We start from the raw sequence: 24,703 nt of genomic DNA, 5'->3' as shown, positions 1-24,703 counted from the left end.
AGCTGGGAGATATATCCCGCCGTTCATTTCTATATTTCAAAAAAAGATGGAGGAGAAACTAATTATCGCCGTAGCAAATCACCCGGTTTTGTATGACCAGACCCTCTTCACCTACCGGGATACAAACCGGAGGAACCAGGCATGGAGGGAGGTGGCAGAGACAGTGGGTGAAACTGGTAGGTTTTCGCCTGTTTGGGGAGTTTATATATATATATATTGCTCACATAAAATCTCCGGGGTTTTTTGCTTTGTATGTCGGGGGCGAGAGATTCATGTGATTGGTTGTTGGTCGCGTTGCCAAGCTTCAGACACGCCCAGCTCCAAGCTTTTTTTGAAGCTGTAGTGTGGACGCTCCGTTACGGCCCCTACACACGGCGGCGTGCGTTGAAGCTTAAACGCTTTTACCCATTCACTTTGAATGGGGTGACGTCACGCTTCGCCGAACTGCATTGTGGGAGCAAAGCGTAACTGCGTTGCTCGCTTCAAAAGTAGAGCAATGTTCTACTTTTGAAGCTTCGACGGAAGCGTCAGCCAATCGAATCATATGCCATTACAAGCTCTAGCCAATCAAACCGCTGCTTGTGTGTCCGGGGCGGGAGATTCAGGTGATTGGTTGTTGGTCTAGCTTCAGACATGCCCGCCGGCAAGCGTCAACGCATGCCGCCGTGTGATGTGCCCACATCATTAACATAATTTCCCTTTGTGTTGGCAGCTCGTTGTGTTTCCAGTTCCTGCTGCCCGTCATCCAGGTGTCTCTGATCTGTGTTTGCATCGGAGCTGACCCAAAAGGGATCCAGGTTGCCGTGGTGAACAACGAGACCTCCCCCTCCTCTTACAGCCAATCACTGCTCTCCTTTCTGGACAACTCCAGCGTGGTCCAGGTATTTAATACTTAACTTAATCGTGCAACATTACCCGCTCATGTTTATGTGTCACAACCGAAGAGGAAGTGGGGAGTTTTTCTTTACTTACTTTTATATTTGGGCAACAGAGAGAAACACCATACTAAATGCCAGGCATTGATCACACATTGCCATTGAGCAAATCCCATCTTCTTTATAAGAGTTTACAGAATAAGGAAAGTTAATCAACAGGAAGCATCAAAGTAGTATTTCAGTAAAGCACTTGAGTAAATGTACTACTCCAGATTTGCTCCATAAATGTAATTCTGGCTTATATTATAAATATGAGTGTGTTGACACCTGAAATGAATACATAAGAAGTTTAAATCAACTTCAGATGCACGTTCATTTGATTGTGAAGATCTCCAAATGACAGGCTAATAACTGAAGCAATAGACTTTTTTTGTTCTTTGGCTTTTGCCATTTTCCGTACTGTTCTGCACTGTATTTATGTATATTGTGGGCCCACAAGATGTCGTATTCTTTGGTTTTTATTAGTCTACAACCCCTCCAGGTCACAACACCATGTCCTTGTGGTAGATTGGGGTTGAATCCCACCTTAAATGTGTCACTTCCTCCTGTTTGACTTCCTTTTTTTCACGAAACTGTGTCTAAGGGCTTCTTAACATTTATGAAACTATTAATGTTCCATAGTCACTTAATGGGAAGAAACTCAGCTAACTGACGATACGAACAATTTTTACCGAAACAAAACACAAGTCTCACAAGAAGCGTCTAAATGAGCCCTGAGCGAAAAAATGCTATCGCACTTAGCACAGAACTCACAGCTTAAATACCCTTATTACTTATCGTATCTGCAAAAACAAGATATCGATTAGCAAGCTGAGATTCCACAGATTCCAGAAATAGTAGTCTCATCACTGAGCGACAGGGGAAGCGAAAACAGACATCACAACACGTAGCTTCACGGAGGAAGCTTCTTACCTTAGCTGTTGTTCTGATCAAAATGTGTGTTCAATGGCATCAAAATGATAAAAACGCTGCCGAAGGTTAATCCATAGGTTAATCCAATGTGTCTGTCACTTTGAAATGATTCCTGATAATCCATTAATCCATCTTCATATTTACTAGTTTGAGCCTAGGTTTCAGTTTTCTGAGTTTATAGCTCATAGCTCTCACTGGTCAATGGTAACGTGTGTATCTGGAACTTCCCCTTCGATTCTATTGGCTCTAACGGTTAAAAAGAGGTGTCAATCACCAAAATCGACCAATGGGTTCCAGAGAAACTGCAAATCCACCCAAATTACCCCAAAAGTGTTTTTTTGTTGCTAAACCTCTCTAAAAGTCACTTGTTTTGCATCAATCTTGATACAGGATACTTATTATATGTTATAGTTTGGATTCCTAAAGCTTTTAGTCTACTATCCCAGCATTCAAGGGTGGTTTTCACTATAAGTAATGTTTTCTTTTTGGACGGACACTATAATTTACATTTTTTTTACTATGTTCAATCTGAATGTATTTTACGATAAAACAATTATATATTGATTCTGACTTTTCTACATCCAACTCACAGGTTTATTATTGATTTGAGAAAAAAGATTATTAATTTACCCCTTTTAGAAGTGAAGTTATGGTCATTTGTTCTGGGAATGTCATGTTTATTTAGCCTGAGGCCTGAAAAACAGGCTTGGGGCTTAACCGGTTAAAAAGAGAGTTTTCTTCAGATTTGTTGGTAGTATTTCTTCCCTGTAGCAGATATACTGTAAACTGATTCAAGTTTATTTTCTCTTGTTGATTTATTATGATTGTTCAATCTGGCATGACAGATTGTAACTGTATACACAACTAGACTGCAAAGAAGTGTGTTTGTTTCTGGGCTCACACTGACTGATGGTATCTGAAGTATTTCAGGCTAGAAAAGGAAGTGCCAGGTGTCGGCCGGTTGGTTTCACTTCTGTTAGCAGAACAAACACTAAGACTTTCATTTTCGAGGAAATCAGTGAAGAGGAAAGGTTGTTTCTCTGCTTCACATTGAACCTCAACCTTTCAATATACTGTATAAAACACACAGAGAGTATGTGAAGCTGCTCAATAAACAACATTAGAATCTTTAGAAATATGCAGCCCACTGTCGCTGGAATAAAGTAGCATTCACTTGATATAAAAACGTTAAAATATTGGGTATGATATATAATTTGCTTCTCATGTATCCACAGGTGAACTTGAACCATACAGAAGCTTTTGAAGGGATTTATAACGGAGAGTACTGGGGCGTCATCGGCTTCGGGGAGAACTTCACCAGCTACCTGACGAAAAGGTGAGAGAAACAGGTATTCTCAATACCACAGAAATCACTTCATAATTATTTGATAAATGCCAAAAAAAGGTAATATCTAGTTTGTTATCCATCAAATACTTCTCTCCCACAGTTAAAATGGTCTGCTTCCTTCGTATCAGAATACAAATCAGAGTCAGAAATACTTTATTTATCCCGGGGGGAATTAGAGATAGAAACGGTTGCTCTTGTTTAGAATAAAATTAATATAAAATAAATATATTTATATAGACAAAGAGTAGTCAAAGTAAAAATGGGCAGATGTATTTCAATATATATCAACAACAAATAGGTAAAACTATGTATATTAGAATTTATACAGTAGTGAAACAATATTAACCCAAAAAACAATGTACAGGATATGAAGACACACTGTAGGTGTCTGCTAACATCAGCAAGAGGATACCAATGTATAACCAAATAAAAAAAATAAAAATTCTTCTTGGAGATTAAAGCTTATCCTTACTGGTCTGTTATTGAAAAACAGTCACAAGTCAAATTGAATGTTGTTGCTCCCTGCTGTAACGCCCCTAGCTGCAACTTTAAGCCATTTCACATGAAGTCTTTTTAGTTCGTTATGATCCACTGGAAGCTTGAAGTGTTTGTTTTCACCTCCTTCACACGTAGAGCATTTTTGGCTAAAGTTCAACATGGTATTTAAAAGAAAAACACAATGCACTCTGTTCTTACATAAATATAAATGCTTTCATTGTTATGGCAAAGTCATTGTAGAGGCTAAGCCAACGCTTTAAGCCTCTGAGGATCCGCTTGGTGGGTGTAATTGACGCACACAAGTTTGCTGCCGAATAAAGGTCAGAAACAAAGTTTCCAGTTTGAAACAGTCCATTTATTTCCATTTACTGGTTTCCATTTTATCGTGTGGTGAATATGGAAAGAAGCAAGTCAAATGGAAACCAGTCAAATGGAAATAAATGGACTGTTTCAAACTGGAAACATTGTTTCTGACCTTTATTCGGCAGCAAACTTGTGTGCGTCAATTACACCCACCAAGCGGATCCTCAGAGGCTTAAAGCGTTGGCTTAGCCTCTACATATAGTCAAAAACTGTATGGGCCTTCCGGCGGAACTTCTCACCAACACACATACAGTATGTTCCTACCTTTATACCCACAGTTAATTGGCTCCTACAGATGTTAGATCTAAAAACAAGCTCTGCATCAATCCTTCGTCAGGGAGTTGTCGCTCTCTGTCTTTGACTTTGACGCATAAATCAAACCCAAACAATGCTCACGCACACACACACACACACACACACACACACACACACACACACACACACGGCAAAAAGTTACTGTGACTTCTACAATTTATTGGTGCTTCTTAAAGATTGATATTATAGGTTAATGCCACTGTGTGTGTGTGTGTGTGTGTGTGTGTGTGTGTGTGTGTGTGTGTGTGTGTGTGTGTGTGTGTGTGTGTGTGTGTGTGTGTGTGTGTGTGTGTGTGTGTGTGTGTGTGTGTGTGTGTGTGTGTGTGTGTGTGTGTGTGTGTGTGTGTGTGTGGTCCTAACACACCTGTCACAGCTGAGCAACAAAAAGTCATGTGACTCCACGGCCTGAGAAAAACAAAAGGTGTCATGAGAAAATGATCTAATATGTTCAGTGTTATCCTTATGTGATTTTATTATGTGAACAGTTTGCATCAGTTCATTGTTTATTAATTACTGTGTGGACGAGGGATGGCACCTTACCTACAGTACCTTGTGAGGGAAATGTAACTATCTATAAATTCATTATTAAAGGAGAAAATAACACGTTATAAATACAACTCTTTAAATAATGACACATACAAAGTATGGGTGTTATTCCAAGTGGAGTTGTAACATTTAGACAGCTAGGAAAAAACACAACACATGTCAACTGTAGATGTAACTTTATGTCTCATTTAGCAACTGTTCTTTATTTTGCCTTCAGAAAAAATTATGTTTTCGAACAACAATATTCACATTTCATTCAATATTCAGTTAAACTTTTATGTAGGACACTAGTTAATACCAAAATGCATTGTTTTATGGTCTTTCATCACCATCTCTGTCCGTCTGTCTTGTAATGTTCCTGTAAACAGCTTGTGTTGTGCAGATAACCTAACAATATTCTGCATCTTCAGCATCTAACCGCTCTTCTTGTTTTCTTGTATTGAAATATTCCAGTTGTGTTGATAGTCGCTGAAAATTAAATATATGTTCAGATTATGAACCTGTTCTTTTTTTACAGGATGATGTCGCGGCAGGTTTCTAGAGAAGTGCTCGATGGAGGATCAATACACGTCTGGCTGGACCTGACGAGTAAGAACTCTCATAGTTTGTAGTGTTTTTGCTGAAATGGGTACATTTACATACATTTACACTGAAATATTGCTATTAAATGCATGGCAAAAACTCATTGGTGCAACTTAAAGGTGGGGTAGGTAATTAATTTCAGAAACACTTTTTGTTATATTCCATGGAATGCTCTTCACATCCCGATAGCAATGAATACATAAAAAAAATGCATCTGTGGAAGCCGTGGCGCTGTAAAAAGCACGACCAATAATCTGAGCCGGCCCGGCTAAAGTAACTGGATGGCCTCCCTGCCTGTCAGCCTTCCATCTGTGCACAAACTTATCTCGTGCCCTCATTGGTCATGTGCGCGTTCGTGTGTGTTGGAGGAGGGGCTCTGTGAGGAAGTCTGAAGGAAGAGGCAGATTTTTTTCAGCTGTGTACTTTCAAATTCTAGCGCACTCGAGCTGGTTTCTCCATTCTTACCAACCCTACCTTTAAAGTAGTTTTTGAATGAAGACATAATCTGGCATATCTTTTAAATGTCTTGCCATTAATTATATTGTACTATTGGCATATTTTGCATTGCATGTAGTTATTTACATCTGCTTTAAATATCATACAACTATTAGGATTATTATGTATTTATGTGTAATAAAATATCCTTTGATTTGTTTGCCCTTTATGTTTTGTATAGATCAACAAATTGCACTGATGCTGCAGAAAAAAGTATACGAAGCCTTTCAGGTAGAAATAAATATGATTATTATTATTACAATATATATTTGTTATCCTTAAACCAAATATCTTTCACCCCAATAAAGACTGTTATTGTGTCCTCTATTCGCAGTCTTTTGTGGATTATAAATTGGGCAGTATGTCGTACATGGTCGCGCTACCAATAAAGGTAAATATGGAATTATAATACCAATATTGAAGCACATAAAACACGTTTTGTATATATACATGAATGCAAAACAACAATAAAAGACATATTAAATTCGATTTAATCCTTTGTTTCTGTCCTCTTGTAGATGGAAGAGCCGATTTATGGCAGCCAACACACAGACTTCTCCACTTTTGTGACGCCCGGAGCTGTTCTCAGGTCAGTGTGATGCCAAACACACAGGTCACCGTACTTAGAGAAGATTCAACATTCAAGGCTTTTATTTGTCATTCGTACATAGCTATAGTGTAGTCATGTCGATGAAAATCTTAGGTCACAGGCTCCTCCAACAGTGCAACACAATAAAACAGATAATAGTGCAAGTAAATACAATCAAATAGATTAGAAGTAGTTCCATAAGAGTCTATATGCAAGTGATACATCATTTGTAAGTTGCAAACAGGTGAACGTTATGGATGTTCTTAGTTCAGGTGTTTAACAGTCTTATGTGGAATGAAACTAACTAAGAGAAGTAGTATAACAGCTTTTTTATTATTTTGAATCCTTATGACACCAAGTAAATTAACATCCAGTGCCTTCCTCTCTTCTTCCTCTTCCTCTTCCTCTCTCACCCTGCAGTATCACCTTCTTCCTGGCTGTGGGTCTGACGGCGCTCTCCTTCGTCATCGAGAGGAAGGAGGGGCTCATGGACCGCTGCTGGGTCGCAGGTGAGGGGTCAAAGCTGCATGGAGTCACACGACAGGTTTTATTATTATGTATTTCAACAAGGACCATGCATACAAATACATTAATCTGAGAAAAGAGAAGAGGTGAATTATGCCAGATTTGAGCTAATAGCTCATTTCCATCTGCAGACCTTAGGCAGGTACATAACAATCAACAAACACTAAAAACATTGCATAATCTCTATCACACAAACAATTATAAAACATGATTTAAGTACAGGTCAATAAAATAATACATAGTACAGTTAAAATATAATATTAAAATACAGTTAAAGGGGACCTATCATGCATAAAATGTGTCCCCGGTGTGTCGGGGAACTCACGCAGCGTCAGAAAATAAAACCCTCTCTTTTCCTCCGTACCCAAATCTTTAAAAACGGGGCTACAACGGAGCTGATCCAGATTTGCGTCCGATATGACGTAATATCTGAAATGTGGACCCACGGCCCAATCAGAAACGTTGCTATCAGAAACAATGCCCGACTGTTTTGGACGTAATATGGTTGGTGTTTACATTAGCATCACTAACACTCAGAGCTAACCTGTACTGGAGAGCATGTGTGTGAAGAAGCAGGAAGTGGAAAGGAACTCACCTTGTGGTATAACCGGCAAGAGAGAAAGCCTTTGAGCTCCATACTGTTTCAGAAATAATCCTTGATAATCCATGATATGGCGTTTCATCACGGCAGTATTTAGTTTAGACAGTAGCTGCCGGGTCCCGCATGAGCTCAGACCCCTCCTTTAAAAAAAAAAAAGAAGCTTTATACCCCAAATCAGCACTTTTGAAACAGGAAGTGAAATAGAGGGATATGAGGCATGGCTAGAATGGGTGATCTGTTTGGTATTTTGAGCAAAACACTTCATTGACATGTTTTTGATATATCTGAGACCTATGCTATTGCCTAAAAATAGCATGATAGGTGACCTTTAAAATTGAAAAACTCAAGATTACAGTGTAATTAATGTTGGCATGACTGGTTGCTTAATATCAATTGTTTTGCACCATAAGAGAATGAGTTAAAGTCAGGTTTTAAGTTCAACTGGAAGAATATTCCAGTGTTTGATGGCCGTAAATGAGATGATTTGCTTTTACAAACTACACCCAACAAATCCAATATGAGTCTTAAAAAACTATTTTCCTACTCTGTAAGAATGAATAATTGTGAATATTGGTGATACATCTTCAGGAAAAACTTAAAAATATATAAAATCTCCTCAACCAAAACAATAAAATCAAAGTTATATTGTCATAGTGATATTCTGTACAAACTGTGAAGTCCACTGAGACAAATGTAACATTTGTGATATTGGGCTATATAAATAAACATTGATTGATTGATAAACATTGATACTTGTCTTTTTCAAGTCCTATTTAAATATTCTAAAAACGCTGATTTGTTAACACTATTGCGGTTGTTTGGGAACGTATGGATCTTTTTTTGGATCATAATTTGATTCAAATCCATCCACTCTTTTTAATAGACATTACATGACTTGAATCCATGTCATGCATCATGTAAGTGTAATCTGAGAGGTGACCAGTAGAGGGAGTCCCTTCACCAGAGCAGCACGATGATGTTTACCAGCAAACACTAAGGGAGTCGTTTCAGAGCTTTAAGGTCATTTATAACAGAACAAGAAGCTGTGAAATGATTTTTTGTTATTATTAAAATGTGGTGAGACCTTATCAGTTATTGTTAATGCTTAATTTTATGATTTGTGCACCAGGTGTGAGCTCTCTGGAGACGATGCTGGCTCACCTCTTCTCTCAGCTGTTCGTCATCAGCGTTCAGATCCTCCTGCTGCTGCTCTTCATCCTGCTCGTCTTCAAGGTCCGTCCCCCTGACACACGCAGTAAAACACACACACACACACACACACACACACACACACACACACCATGTATCACTTCAGGGGACATTACATTGACTTACATGCATTTCCTACAGACTTATCCTAACCTTAACCATAACCAACACATGCCTAACCCTAACCCTTACCCTCCAATTTGTCCCCATAAGGGAGGCGAGTCCCCACACATGACTGTGTAAACAGATGTAGGTCCCCACAAGGATAGTAATGCTAGGCCACACACACACACACACACACATTCTTCAGATATTACCTTTTTATGATTGGAAAATGAGTCTGTGCAGCATCAAAAATAAGATCTGCAGGGTAGAAAATATAAGCAGAGAAATAAAGAATAAATAACAAAAAAATCCTAAAATCAATAGAAATAAAGTCTTAAAAGGAAGAATTGTTTGATTAAATAAACAAAGCTGACTGTTTCCATACTTAAAATATTATTTTGAACAGACACACATGTGTTAAACTAATCATTTTCCTGTGTTGTGTGCTCTTCAAAACAGACCACAGGATATATTGTGTAAGTTAATTGTCATATTTCCTGTACTATTTAACTACTAAAGTTGCTGTTAAAAGCAGTTTTCTGAGACTGGCAGGTTCATATAGCCTCTCATAGGTCACTGATTTGATTGGTTTATGGAAAGACATGTTGAAGGTTAATGTGTCACATATGAAGAAATTCATTTGCATTTTTACTACATCGTCAAAAATCTAACTGTACCTGCAAAATATTAAGTTCTAAAACGCATATTGATCAATTTATCCCAAAAATGCAAATGTATTTCCGGAAGAAAAAGACATGTGTCGATGTACAGGAGAGGACATTTATGACCGTTCTCTGTGAAGGTCAGCAGGGTGAGGTTTACTGTTGGAACCTGAGGGTGTGTTCATCGATTTCTAATCCACATGTGTGCGAAATCAATACAGGAAGAAGGCTCTCAGACAAAAGAGGATTGTGTGTGTGTGTGTGTGTGTGTATCTTTATGGGTGTGTGCCCTCGTCTCCATCTGTCAGTGTGTGTGTGTGTCCATGCGTGTGTTGATTAAGGTGCTGAAGTCCAAAGAGACCACCACCACATAAATCACTTCCTGCTTTAGCCGTATCCAGGGATCACTGCGGGATCGCCACGACAACAGCCCTTGATTGCTTTGGCAACCGAGCGGTCATGTGGACTATCGGTGCAGGTCTATTTTTGCACATTGTCAGGGGAGACGGATAGTGTCTTGACACACCGGGGACAAGTGCACCAACACACCAACACACACACACACACACACACACACACACACACACACACACACACACACACACACACACACACACACACACACACACACACAGTCTTACAAACGCCTACAGATTCTTCGCAGTTAAGAGCGTTATCACCTTTAATCTTGAGACATTTCTCTGTGTGTTTATTTGATTTAAAATAGTTTCCCATCTCCTGCGACGCCTCCCCTCCGTCTGTGGGATTTACAACCAAATTTAATCTGCCGTGACATTTCTCTTTTTATTCCTTGCAGTATTTTTAGCCCTCTATCAGTGCAGAGCATCAGAGTGTTTCTGTCTCTGTGTTCCCTTTATCTGGCTCTGCGTTTCTTCTTGATCTTATGTTCTCCGTGGTCCTTAAAGGAGTTATCCACTGATTTATCATTGAGACTTGACTTACGACAGATAGTGTAAAATCTCATTTGATTCTGCAGAACCACAGATATTGTTTTTACTCACATGGATTTTTGTGATTTATCTTCTTTGTTAAATCCTTATCCTGGCGCCTACATTTCCCACAATGCAACATTTGGTTTTGATGCGCTCACCGCTGCAGAGGTCTCACTTCTTCCAAACCCCTGCACTACATGCATGTAACAATAATGTGTACATTTTATTTCTACCCACTTTTAGGTCCTCTGCAGCTTTGTGGATGAAAACAGCCTCTTTGTTGTATCTTCTCTCACTCTTCTCCCCTCCTTGTCACCCCCCCCCCCCCCCTCTCTGCAGATGCCTAACGAAGGCTCCCTGTTTCTGGTGATAGTTCTGATCGTTCTACAGGGCGTCACCGGCATCTCCTTCGGCCTCGTCATCTCCGCCGCCATCGACGACGAGCAGAACGCCAACCAGGCCGCCCTCGGCATCTTCTACCCCAACCTCATCCTCAGCGGTAGGCCTGCAGTGTGTGTGTGTGTGTGTGTGTGTGTGTGTGTGTGTGTGTGTGTGTGTGTGTGTGTGTGTGTGTGTGTGTGTGTGTGTGTGTGTGTGTGTGTGTGTGTGTGTGTGTGTGTGTGTGTGTGTGTGTGTGTGTTCCCTGTCAGTGTTTTACTAATATATATGATGTTTTTGGATTGCTTTAATGCTGTAGATGTTTAATATTTTGCCAATATTTTTGATTAATTGTGAAGGAAGGATATTTTTCACTGAGAAGTAGTGATAGCGAAGGTATCAAGTAGCGTGTGTGTGTGAGATCAACAAACTATCGACCCTTCAGTGAAACCAGCAGCTTAAGCAGGCTGTGCTCCTGAAAGTTATAAATAAATCTTCCATTATTGACTCGAAAGCCTAAGTTTGAAGATTATTCTTAAACTTGGAAATAGCCATTAAGAACATCTTACCATAATAACCCTAGGGACTTTCCTACTATCACATGATCTGCGTCTTTGAACCCCAGAAGTCCTTAAAGTGGTCAGGAAAAAAAAGGACCCTGTGGTGAGATTATTTTATAAGGAACTTTTTTTTCTAACTTCCTTGCATGTTTTGTTTTCATTACAAATCAAAAATATTTAGAGTTCAAAGATTCAAAGATTCAAAAGCTTTATTGTCATATGCACAATATCTACAGCGTATTTGTTGACAATAAAAAAATCTGAAGTCCTAAACTCTTCTAACGATGCAGCATACAATATACTTAATGTTAGGGAAATAATTATCATAGACGCCAAGATGTGACATACAGGACAACCCTTGACGTCTGTTTACCTCCTTTTAGGACACAGGCTGCTTCAGCCAATAATGTTATTGTTCCCATTCTGTGACCGGTCAATACTGGGTCACAGATGGTCTGTATTGTGGGTACACTGGGACACTTCCTTCTCTGTTGTCTGAGGACTCCAGGGCATGACATATCCAAGGCCATAAGTGGCGGAAGCTGGTAACTTAGTGTGCCCAAACTATCTAAAGCTATCTTATCAAAACATGTTGATGACTCTCTGTGGAACCAGTTAAATGGGCTAGCAACGAGAGAGGCTTTCGAGAATTGACGTGGCAACTCTACCGTGAAGTCAGAACCTCTGGCTCTTGGACTTGTGATGTGAATCCTCCGGCCGTAACTCCAAATAAACCATCAGTGTTTGACATTAAAGCTACTGCTCCTACCGTGTCTCCTTCCTGAGTCGGTGACTCCCACAGCATTGCTACACAGAAGTTTCCTCTACACTTAATACATAAAAGAAAAAAGTACAAAAGAATAGAGAAAATGCTAATCTCTGCAGGTAAAAATGCAGGAGGCAAAAAAAGACAAAAACTGTACAGGGAAAAAAAGCACTGCTCGTTCAAATAATATACAACTATGTGGATTGTATAAGATGTTATTGCTATAAACAAATGAATTCAAGAAAAGGGAAACCAGATATAGTTTGAGTGCTTCATGAGGCTCATTTTGAATATAAACACTGTATTATAAGAGTTCTTGTACATGTGTAACTCCTGTCCTGTGCTCAGGTATCATCTGGCCGGTGGAGTGTATCCCGTATCCGCTCCGCTACCTCAGCCTCGCTCTGCCTCAAACCTACGCCTCCGAAGCCCTTCGCTGTATCATGTACCGAGGTAACACACACTACACGTTACACAACACTCACCTGGCCCCTAACGTGTGTGGTTAGCGTGTTTTTAAAGGCCCCCTATTATACTCTTTCTCATCAATATATTATAGGTCTCAGATATATACCTAACATGTCTCTGAAGTGTTTGGCTCCAAACACCAAACAGATCATTGCAGCATTACCCATAATCCCCTCTGTTTCAGCCCTGTTTCCAAAGTGCTGATTCCCTGTCTGTTACTTCAGATGAAAATAAGGAGCCCCTCCCCACGCCCCTCTGAGAGATTTGGTTACAAAGAACAATGGTGCTCTAGGAGGAGATTCAGGTGATAAGGTGGGGGGGGGGGGGGGTTACCTTGGTTGCTGATTGGCTAATGGTTACACAAGACAAAAACACGTTATGACATCATAAAGTGGCCAAAATCTGATCAGCTCATTTTCAGACAGGTTTTTATAGAAATGGATCAGGACAAAAAGAGAGAGAATCTTTGTTCCTGAAACTTTCAGAGTCTCTTTCCACAGAGGGGACACATGTTGATGTAGAAGAGACATGAAGAAGAGGGGACACATGTTGATGTAGAAGAGACATGGAGAAGAGGGGACACATGTTGATGTAGAAGAGACATGAAGAAGAGGGGAGACATGTTGATGAAGAAGATACATGAAGAAGAGGGGACACATGCTGATGTAGAAGAGACATGGAGAAGAGGGGACACATGTTGATGTAGAAGAGACATGGAGAAGAGGGGACACATGTTGATGTAGAAGAGACATGGAGAAGAGGGGACACATGTTGATGTAGAAGAGACATGAAGAAGAGGGGACACATGTTGATGTAGAAGAGACATGAAGAAGTTTATTTTGCATAATAGGTGACCTTGAAGGGTCATTTGTGTGCACACGGCTCAGATTGTTCAACACAACATGGCCAGTGGATCTAAATGTTTAATCAGCTCTGGATCCAGTGTAACTTACTGGAATGTAACGTAAAGCGGTTCCTCAGTCTTTATCTTTACCTCACCGTCTGCGGACAATAACACAGACGACAGTCAGAGCTCCCTCCGTGTTACACGATACACAGAACAGGAAGTCAGAGGAGCTGTTTCCTGTTTGAGAGCCTTATCGTGGAGGTGGAAGATGAGACACAGACAGAAGTCGACAATTCAATTTGGAGGATTAGCTGAACCTTTTTACTTTGCGACTCCATCCTGCCACATTCACTTGAACCTCAGTGTCTCATCCCATTTAAATTCATGCTTTCTAAATGAATGCATTCTCTACAGCCTGAGAACATGAGTGAGATGTGTGTTATCCCCTAGTTTCATCCCTCATACGCAGTTTCAAAGAACATTAAAATATCAAAGTAAAAAATTCAGTAAATTAAAAAATGTTTTAAATCTTATGCATTTACATTTTCAAGGTTTCTGCAGATCCATTAAAAAGTCTTAATAGGCTGATTCTGGAAAAAATAATTGGCATTTGAATATCTTAAATCAATGTTTTAAAAGTCTTAACAAATGTAATCTTTTTGATGTCATGCAGATTAGTATAACCCACAACATTCATATACATTCTAAGGTCGCAATTTCCAATGCAATGTGTTGTTGTTTTTTATATTTACAGAAGTCATGCTGGTGGGTGGCTTTTTACCTTTGGATATTCTTTTGTTCAAGGCTTTATACTGAGCTAAACTAACTGTTGGGGAATCATTTGCTTCGGCATTCAACCTTTGACACAGTTCATCATTTTCTCCTCTCACCGTCTCCTTTCCCATGGCATAGGTCTACGGCCTTGGGTATTGCTGCTATCTCTCTTAGGGGGGGCAGCTTGGGCGCATTGTTGGTGCTAGCTTATGACCGAGCACAAGCTGACATGAGATAGTTTATTGTTCAGGGACATCTCGAAGCCCTTCGTTTTAGGAACGTAGGTTCCCTGGCGCACATTCTTTTCTATGGACGACAGCAGTTAGATTCAGGGTCCATATTTGTTTAGTCTCGCTGATAAAGAATGTTGATTATTACACTCTGAACTAGTTAAAACCTCGAACTACAGGAGGGTTCTTCAAAATTGATTGTGGCATCTCAACCGTGTGGTCAAACCGTGGCCCGTGACATGTCTTGTGAATTCTCCGGCCGAAGCTCGTAATGAACCGTCAGTGTTTGCCATCAAAGCTCCAGCTCTCCTCGTGTCTCTCTGAGTCCTGACTCTCCATTGCTACAGAGGTTTCCCCCACACTAACTTATTTAACAAACTGTTTTGGGATTTTGACACTCTGAAAGCGAATAACCTTTAATAACAATAACTTGACCCCCCCAGCCTATTGCCTCCTGTATCTAAATATAAGAGTATTAACAGAAATCTGTCCCTCAGGATGGGGTCTCACTCGGATGATGGTGTGGCGAGGCTTTGCGGTCACGCTGGGCTGGAACACCTTCTTCCTCATCCTCGCCACCGTCATCTTAAGGCTGAGGTCGTGAAGGCCTCCTCCCTGAAAACATCGTCCACCGAGGGGACAGAGACAACAGGAGGAGCAACCCACCTGTGTGGGGGTGAAGTGGAGGCAGCAGAGGGGTCACAGTGGTGAAAGGGACTCCATCGGTCCCCCTCCTCCATATGTTCTGTCTCACACACAGAAAGCACACACATCAGAACTGCTGATCCTGCAACAGTTGCGTTAGCCTGGGGGAGGGAGATGGCAAGCTGCACGTAAAAGTGCACAAGTTAAATATCTACCTGCACAATATAATTAATATTCAATGTAAATAAGATCATTAATCCTATAGTTTATTTCCCTTCTACGTGCAGCTAGTTGGAACTTCTCCCCCCCCCCCCACCAACAATGGGCCATGAACCAACTCAGGGTGACTTTTTCAATTTTATTTTGCCTTCGCTCTTGATGCTAACAGAGAGACTTGCTGGTGAATACACCCTAAGATTATGGTTTGCCATACAGTATTGGTTGCCTGCCTTATATTTGCATTATAGAAGAATTGTGTATGTAAATGTGAGAAGGGGTCGCAGCACAAACAAAACAAGTTAAATATTCTTTGTTTGCTTTACCAGAAGGACATTTGAGGAGAGGATTGTTGTAGCGTCATGTTTCAAAGTGCTGATCGCTTCATATTGTGCAGGAAAGTCTCCCCGCTCATCCACAGCAGCCGTATCTTGTCTTGTTTAATTTTAAGTCAGATTTCCGTGTGTCCTGTCTGATGTGGAAGAAGCAAATCCTGTTCATGCGTCACCAGGTGCTCAGCTGAAGTTTAGTTTGGTGGTTTTCTCTATAACTTGTGTTCTGTGCCTGAAAGAAGGGGTGGTTTGATGTTGCTGTTATATATTTGTTGTATCTCCACTTTGCTGGACAGAGTGGACTCAAAGGTCAGGTTAACGCCTTCTGCTTATCTGCAAAATGCGTTGTGTTTTTTTACACCCAAGTCTCAAACTGATCATGCTTTTTGACAGTTTTGACCACCAACAAACAGTTAAAAGAGTAAAAGCACACAGACTGTTTTGGATTTTGAAGAGGCTGGGATGTTGCACTGTGGGAAAAAGGAATCTAAAAATGAGGAATAAATATAAAATCTAGACCACCATGTAGTTGAATTACTTTAGGACCAGTGAGTTTGTTTATAAAAGCTCAAATGTCCTTCCTTTATTTACACACAACAAGGATATTTTAAACCTGTGGTTCAGTTGAGATTGTGTAGTTTTTTTCCAGTTATAATTGAGTTTTTTTTATTGAAATATATATACATATAATTAATGTATTGGAAAGGCTAATTACTTGCAAAAAAACACCCAAAATATAAGTGTACTTGGTTGATAATAAATGTAATCTATTTAATTTCTTTGCAATTTAAGCGTTCTGCCTTTTAAAGGAAAAGTCCCACATTGTTGAAAGTACATATATGTGTTTTATTTAACCCTCCTGTTGTCTTCGGGTCAAATCTGACCGATTTACTACTTTCATCAATCATAACTTTTTTGTTTTACATTCGATTGCATTAATGCTTTATGATATCCTTCACAGTAGACATTTGAACATATCAAATTGCTGATCACCACTTTCATTGCATTTTGGATGATTTAGTCAACTTCGAAACACCCATGGTGTTCCCGGTCAAAAATGACCGCCATAAAGAAAAGGAATTAGTAACCATCTGGATCAGATAAAACACACACACACACACACACACACACACACACACACACATACTCTAGATGTGTCCCCCCACATGTGAATCACACCTGGCACACACAAACACAGAACAATTTGACACATTTCCCGCTCTTATGTGCCCATCCCCCCACATGGATCACACCTGGCACACGCAATACATGTTCAGTGTCTGTTCTTCGTATATTTACTGCAGTTCTTCATGTATACCAGTAGTCTGATACAATATTTACAGTTTGAAAGGGTGCTAAATGAAATTTGGTGAAGATTAATGGATTTTGTGTTAATGTAATAGCAGTTAAAACAGGACCGGTCAAATTTGATCATGAACACCAAAGTAAGGGGGGGGGGGGGGGGGAACAAAGACAATAGGAGGAAGACCAATATGTCATGTTTGTACGCTTAGCTTAGCATAATGTCCAAAAACATGGTGAATCTTTTTTTCCCCAAAACTTTTAACCGAGTGTTGAAAAGGCAGCAGAATCCAGACTCACGTGCCAAACTCATGATCAATTATATATGTTTACATTCATCTGATTCATCACAAACGTTCCTTATTATCCGATGAGTTTCCCGGTTCAGATGAAGGACTAAACACCAGCATGTGTTGTGTTTAGATGTGAATGCTCCTGTCTCTGATACGTGTTGCAGTGCAGGTAATGTCCACTAATGTCCACAGTACATTAATATAAATATTAATGTACTGAAGAATTTGGAGGCGTGTTGCGCAGTGGACTAGTGCGTTGGTGTTGGGATCAGGGGGTCGCAGGTTCAAACCCCACTGCATGTCGTTGTGTCCTGCAAGACACTTCACTCCGAATTGCTCCTGTGGGGATTGTCCACAGTATTGAGTATGTAAATCGCTTTGGATAAAAGTGTCTAACATGTAATTTGAGTTTATACATAATGATAATGATGTTGGATTACGCTGTGGTCTGATAGTGACATTGTGTGTACAGTATGCTGTTTATAAAGTTCGACGTTGAATCTGTCCGAGAGTTCGCCGCGCTGTAAATCTGCTGTTGCTCTCGTTGCAAACCTTAAGGGACATTGTGTTCTTGTTTGGTGGAAATATGAGAGCCAAACTGTGAGGACATATTATATACTGAAGCTCTGTTTATATTCTTATATTTAAAGAAATGAATCCCATATCCTGCTGGTATAACCAGTGTGTCCTACATTACACAATTATTTTCCTTTTTACAAATTCAGTTGGTTAACAATCTGTGAAAAAATTGGCTATGCTTACGTGACACTATTGGTAATATTATGAGTACACGGTTTACATTTTTTGGGATCATTTCTGCACTATTGGTTAAAGATTGTAATGTTTTGATTTTGTGAAATGTGCCATTTTTGAGGAATTCATTTATGTTTACTATTGACATAAAAACCAATGCACTTGTGGGAAAATCTACCTAAAGAACCCACCAACCGTTATGTAAAAAGGCATCTTGGTACAAAGTATAAAGACTTGCATGAACTGCAACTACTGAAGGCACTATTAAAAAATTACATGACATAAATTCTTATTTGACTATTTTAACTATATTGTATGTATTCCGTTATCCGTGTTGCTTAGTGTGCACCAATCAGATTTTTTAGCATTATTAAAATGTAAATCTGATGCCAGAAAAAATGTGTGTATCCACAATGTGATTTGGACCGGCTCCAAAATGTAAGGTCTTCTTCCTTGGCCCATAATTCAACCTTTTACCAAGTTTAAGGGAAATTGGGCAATTAACTTTTCCGTAATCCTGCTGAAAAATGAACAAACCAACTGACAAACATAACCATCCATACTGTAGGTTTGAAGTGATTAAAATTGAAAAACTTGTTATGTCCTTTCTTTAGATAAAGGCAATGACTACTGTATTTATTGTTTTCATTGAGAATAATCTGAATTATTAATATTGGGATATAGCAGTTCATGTAACGATCACTGCAGTATACTGTAGATGCTTTCCTCAACCATTTGGGACTTTAAGATTAATGCAAATATGAAATGTCCAATAATTAAGCGGTGTAGAGCCGATGAATGGGAGTCGAAGGCAGCGTGTTGAGTATGGAACTCCACACTTTATTTTCCATTAAGTTTACAGAAGGGAAGAATAACTTGCATACATGCTACTTGTGATGGAAACTTCTGTGCAGCAATGCAGAGCCAAGGCTCAGGAAAGGATGGAAGCTGGAGCGGCTTTAGTCAAACACTGATATTTATTGAGAGTAGAATACGGCCGGAGAGATCACAAAGTATATCACACTTTCATGTGAGCCACCTAGCAACACTCTGAAAACAAAGAGTAGAAACATATATCTATATATCCTTAAAGGAGGGATCTAAAAAGCCCGCCTTTCCTCCCTTAATCATTACCAGACATTGGAACAAATACCCGTTTGTATTACAAACTCACATGAGCCAAACTTCTCACCCACAGGAAGGCAGAGGACCTCTTGACCTGTGTCCTCACATTACAGGCAGGAGTATATGCGACTTAACGAAAAGCATATGTTTGTAATTAAACAGTTTCTCAGAACAGCTGAGAACCTCAAGACACAAAGAGATCTTCTTAAAATATTCTCTGACAGTTTCATTCTTTTTATCAATTTATGATAACCAATTAACATTAGTCTAAGAATATTTCAGTCAATACTTAAATCAATAAGCGTCTTCAGAGTTGTGTGGGCTCACATACATCAATTACATCAAAAAGTAAAACAAGATTGAAAACATTCCAATCACCATGATTGAACACAGTCAATCATAATAAAAATCATCTCTCTTCAGAGTTTGGCATCATTTGTCAAAAGCACAATAATAAACACACATGAAATACAAAAATATAATAGCAAAATATATGTTTAAAAAATAAGATCTTTTATCATTTATCACTCAGTTAATCTCATTCATCAAACACAAATTCAAAATCAGCTTACATCTCAAAGATTTACTTCAAGGCAATTACTTATTAAAACACAATTAGAATTTAGGATTATAAGAAATCCAATTGAGGTATAAAATCAGAATCATGAGAGATCCAGCTAAAATTCCCAGTTAAGGTATAAATTCACAGTGATGAATCGATCAATCTGTAAAGTTACAGTGTCCTCAATCTTTAACATTACTATACGTTTACTTCATTACGCTTTATTCAAGAGTAAGGCACTTAGTAGTACATATATTTCATTCAAATACATTTGTTCAAAATCTGAAAAGGAAGAATCAGAAAATGTATTGTATAACAACCTGAAAAGGAAAAATCAAAACATCTGTTCTTTATTCAGAGTATCAACTGTAATCAATATCAAAACATCTGTTCTTTATTCAGAGTATCAACTGTAATCAATTTGTCAATCGCTGAATGGGGGTACCCATGGTGCAGAAACCGCGATGGAGACCCATGGATCTGGAAGCTCGGCGTCGTACATCAACATTGTGTCATCTATAGTCGAATACCCCACTAGCCTCTGTGGTGCCTGGAGGGCGGTCTTGGCAACCCTGCGTATGGCTAATTTAACTGAATTAGCACAACCAAGATAAACACTGAAACAGTAACAACAAATTTAACCAACCCCGCTCCCCAGGATCCAAAGGTTCCGCTTAAATCCCCAAATGTAAACCCATGAGTTTCATGCAATTATTTTATTCCCCTAGCAGTATCATGAGCCATATCCATAACTTCAGGTGTAGCATCAGAGATGAAAGAACAACACTCAGATCCAATCACCTTGCATGTGCCCCCCTGAGCAGCTAGGAGAAGATCCAGTGCCATACGATTCTGTAGTGCTACTGTCCTAACTTCCTGCAATTCTTTGTGTTCAGCTAACATCGCTGTGTTGGATACATTTAGATGGTGTTCCACTACTTTGGACAATGTCACAATTTCCTGCTGAGTAACATAAATACCGTACCAAGGCAAAAATAGGCTATGCTATCTCTTGTCCTTGTGTAATGGACCTGCTGTTCCTGTGTAGAGAGGGAAGTATCGCTGCAATCTCATTAGCCTCTACTTTACGGATTAAAGGGATTAGGTAGGCTAGATAACAGGTGCCAAAAAAATGTCATAGGGCACACAGCCATAGGCCCGGTCCCCACAAACTAAGTAAACTCTCTGTGGGAGGGGAATTCTGGCTAAATTTACCCTCACTATGGTATTACAGTAGCTGTGTCCCACATCTGGAGAGGTGTGAGATCCTACTTCATTCTGGAAACAGATGGACACATTCTTCCATTCATGCACCACAATTGGGGGAACATATACTGAACAGTCACATGTAGGGGGCTTGCCTAAGGGTATTGGCTGTGTATAGTCATGTATTTTAACCTCAACGGAGTCCACTGTTCTGGAGCCAAACCAGGGCACAACTGTTACCAAAGCTTCAACCAACAAAGATGGTGTGTGTGGTTGCATTGTACATGTTGGACTTGTAAAGTTAGCCGAACAATTAGTCTGAGCTAGAGCTAACTGGAATCTGTATTCAAAAGCTAGGTTAACGTATTTCTTCACATATATTAGTTTTAAAAACATCAACCGTTTGAAACCGTCAGGCAGGTAATTTTTATTTACTGTATCAACAATGAGAGAGACTAAGCCCTCGTACTGTAAAGGTTGCTCAGAGTCTATGGGGTAGGAAGGAGTGTAACAATCCTCAGCCTCATCGCTAATTCTGGATGCTATGTCATTCCAGCTCATTAGACCGTAGTCAGCTTTCGTGAAAGGAATTGGGCTAAACATGGGAGAATGCATGGATTCTGGCATATTTTGGCACAGCCAACAGTTGCTAACATTGCGTTCATGCGCGTAGTCTAACATTAAACTTACTGCAGAATTAGTTTTAGTTTGTTTAAAAGGAGGGATTAAGGCCTTTTTTGAAGAATCTACATCACCTCCTGATTGTTTAAGTGGAGTGGATAGAAAATCTGTTTTGCTATCTGGTCCAGTAAATGTGCATGCAGTGATACCTGAATTGGGAGCCTTGTAATCTGGTTTCCTCGTTGTACATTTTACCTCATTCCTTATCAGTGTCTTTAACTGTTCTATAGTGCTACACCACAGTTCTGGGGGCATTTTTTCAATGGTGTTGAGAGCCATTCTTACCACTGATGAGACCCTAAACCACTGGTACTGGTTCTTTGGATACATCACCCACGTCGAGTAACCATCACCGTTGATTAAAGACCCAGGAAACACAATAATACAGTTGGATGAGTCAGTGAAGTTGGGCAGTTAAAATAAATAGTCTCTGATTCATGATCAGGGAGGGAGACAATCCTCCTGATTCTCCCTCCTTTTCTCTCTCTTAGTGTCTCTCGCACCATACTGAATGTCTGTGTGGTGATCGGATACAACCTGTCCTTGTCGCTAGGCACTGATTTGCCTGTTGGTGTTGTTTTGCCCTCAGGGTCTGGGCCCTGAGTGGTCAAGTCGTCTGCGCTCTTAGATAAGAGCACCTTATTTTCTCCCTCAGAGGGGCGAGAGCCCTCGCCACCTGTCGTTGGGATTTTCACAGCTTCATCTAGCAGGGCGTCCTTGGCCAGGTATAGTAAACCCAGAATGACGATGATGATGACTGCCTTCACACGCCAGCATCCGGTAGAGGAGAGAGACGACATCTGGAGGCGTGAATCCACTCCGCTCTACCTTGTACTCTCAGGGCTGTTCTGGTCACTATTAATACCTGGAAAGGACCTTTATACCTGGGAGACAAAACATATTTTTCAAGAGATTTGATTAATACATCATCACCAATCTGAAAAGGGTGGGTGGGCCCCTCTCCAGGCTGAGGGAGCCTGTCAGCCACCTGCCTGTGAAACTTTCTCAACATGTCAGTTAGATATTTGACATAGTTAGTCATGTAATCATCTGTCCACAAAAGAGTGAGTTTGTGGGGTGTTACTGGGGGGCTAAACCCTGTGAACATTACCCTTCCCATCAATACTTCGTGTGGGCTAAGCCCTGTCGTTGCATTTGGTGCTTCGGATGGAGCACAGAACTAGTGGCAGCGCATCTACCCATTTTAGTCCTGTGGTCAACATTGTTTTAGTGAGTTTCTCCTTTATAGTCAAGTTCATTCTCTCAACCTGACCTGAGCTCTGTGGGTGATAGGGAACATGCAATTGCCATTTGAACCCTAACACTGTAGCTAGACTCTGGGTTTTCTTAGAAATGAATGCTGGACCTCTGTCACTGTTAATCCCTGCTGGAACACCAAATCTAGGGATAACATCTTTGAGAAGACACTTTACAACTGTTCTAGCGTCTTCTTTTCTGGTAGGGTAGGCCTCTACCCATTAGGAGAACTGGCACACTATTTCCAAAAGATATTTGAATCCTTGGCATGGTGGCATATGCGAAAAGTCAATTTGCATATTTACAAAGGGCCCCGAGGGGGGCGGTAAGTGTTCATGCTGAACTGGACCACTTCTTCTTCTTGTCTGCTGGCATATCATGCATCTATCTACAAGGGTCTGTGTAGCTAGTGTGATGCCTGGAGCAAACCATTGTGACTTTATAATCCCATTCATCCCTCCTTTTCCTACATGTGATTTGCCATGTGCAACATGTGCCAAAACATGGAGGAACGAACGGGGACAGACAAACCATCCGGCCGTCTGGGTGGAGCCACAAGCTGGATTCAGCGTCAAGTGTACAACCTCGTCTTAGCCATAAATCTTTCTCCCTAACATCAGCGCGGGCTTGCATGTCGGCGACATCCTTAAAGGAAGGCAAACAAATGGGTTCTGCGGGTTGTGTTGAGGGGCATTGGAGCACCATAGAAGAGCAGGAAACTGCTGCTTGTTTAGCCGCGGTGTCGGCTAACGCATTTCCACGCGAAATAGGATCATCAGAATTTGTGTGAGCAGCACATTTAACTACTGCTAGCTGTGCAGGGAGCAGGATAGCATCTAATAGCTCAGCTACTAACGCATGATGTTGAATAGGCTTACCAGCCGATGTTAAGAAACCGCGCATTTTCCACAAGACACCAAAATCATGGCACACACCAAATGCATACCTGGAGTCTGTGAAAATGGTTGCAACTTTACCTTTAGCCAAAATACACGCCCTAAGCAGAGCATACAACTCTGCAGCCTGAGCCGACGTGCCATTTGGCAAGGCCCGGCTTTCTAAGACTTCCCAGTCGTTCACAACAGCATAGCCTGCTAAGTGTACTGTGTCAGACGGCCTGCTCGCAGACCCGTCTGTGTATAGAATCATATCTGAATTAGGGATAGGAGTTTGCAACATATCAGTTCTGGGGGAAGAAGACATGTCAATCGTTGTGACGCAGTCATGTGTTATTTCAAAATCTGGAATTGGCACCAGCGTAGCTGGGTTTAGGGGGGGGAGCGTTTAAGAGTGATGTGTGGGCTTGAAAGAATTACCGCTTCATAACCAGATCGCCTTGCTGCCGTCATATGCTGAGTAGCAGAGGTGTTCAGAATATGCAAAACTGCATGGGGGACATGTACTACACAGTCACTGGCCAGTACAATGGGAGAGGATTGCTTGATAACTATTGCAACTGCGGCCACTGCTCGCAGGCATGAAGGCATACCAAGTACCACAGGGGAAAGTCGAGACGAATAGTATGCCACAGGCCGAAAATTAGAGCCATGCTTCTGTACCAAAATGCCTGTTGCAAAGCCCCCCTTTTCATGTACGTGTAGATGAAAAGGTTGATGGTAATCAGGGAGCCCCAGGGCCGGAGCCGATGTGAGGGCCTGCTTTAAGTCCTG

At 40.5% G+C, this 24,703-nt stretch overlaps 1 protein-coding gene across 4 annotated transcripts in view; it reads left to right on the top strand.

The window, feature by feature from the left end:
- Window positions 1-16,629, top strand: part of abch1 (ATP-binding cassette, sub-family H, member 1) — a 38,146-nt gene extending 21,517 nt beyond the window's left edge. For all 4 annotated transcript variants that reach the window (XM_034209947.1, XM_034209949.1, XM_034209948.1 and 1 more), the window contains 11 exons: window positions 713-881; window positions 3,083-3,183; window positions 5,435-5,505; window positions 6,176-6,225; window positions 6,329-6,385; window positions 6,513-6,583; window positions 7,004-7,092; window positions 8,839-8,942; window positions 10,978-11,137; window positions 12,691-12,795; window positions 15,159-16,629. In XM_034209947.1, the coding sequence (XP_034065838.1) occupies window positions 713-881; window positions 3,083-3,183; window positions 5,435-5,505; window positions 6,176-6,225; window positions 6,329-6,385; window positions 6,513-6,583; window positions 7,004-7,092; window positions 8,839-8,942; window positions 10,978-11,137; window positions 12,691-12,795; window positions 15,159-15,265 (1,084 nt within the window). In that variant the 3' untranslated portion in view covers window positions 15,266-16,629. The remainder of the gene's footprint in view (window positions 1-712; window positions 882-3,082; window positions 3,184-5,434; window positions 5,506-6,175; window positions 6,226-6,328; window positions 6,386-6,512; window positions 6,584-7,003; window positions 7,093-8,838; window positions 8,943-10,977; window positions 11,138-12,690; window positions 12,796-15,158) is intronic.
- Window positions 16,630-24,703: the final 8,074 nt, after the last annotated feature.

The sequence above is a fragment of the Gymnodraco acuticeps genome, unplaced genomic scaffold, assembly GCF_902827175.1.
Source record: "Gymnodraco acuticeps unplaced genomic scaffold, fGymAcu1.1, whole genome shotgun sequence".
Lineage (NCBI taxonomy): Eukaryota > Metazoa > Chordata > Actinopteri > Perciformes > Bathydraconidae > Gymnodraco > Gymnodraco acuticeps.
Note: the sequence above shows the minus strand (reverse complement) of the source record. Positions and strands in the feature narration are given on the sequence as shown.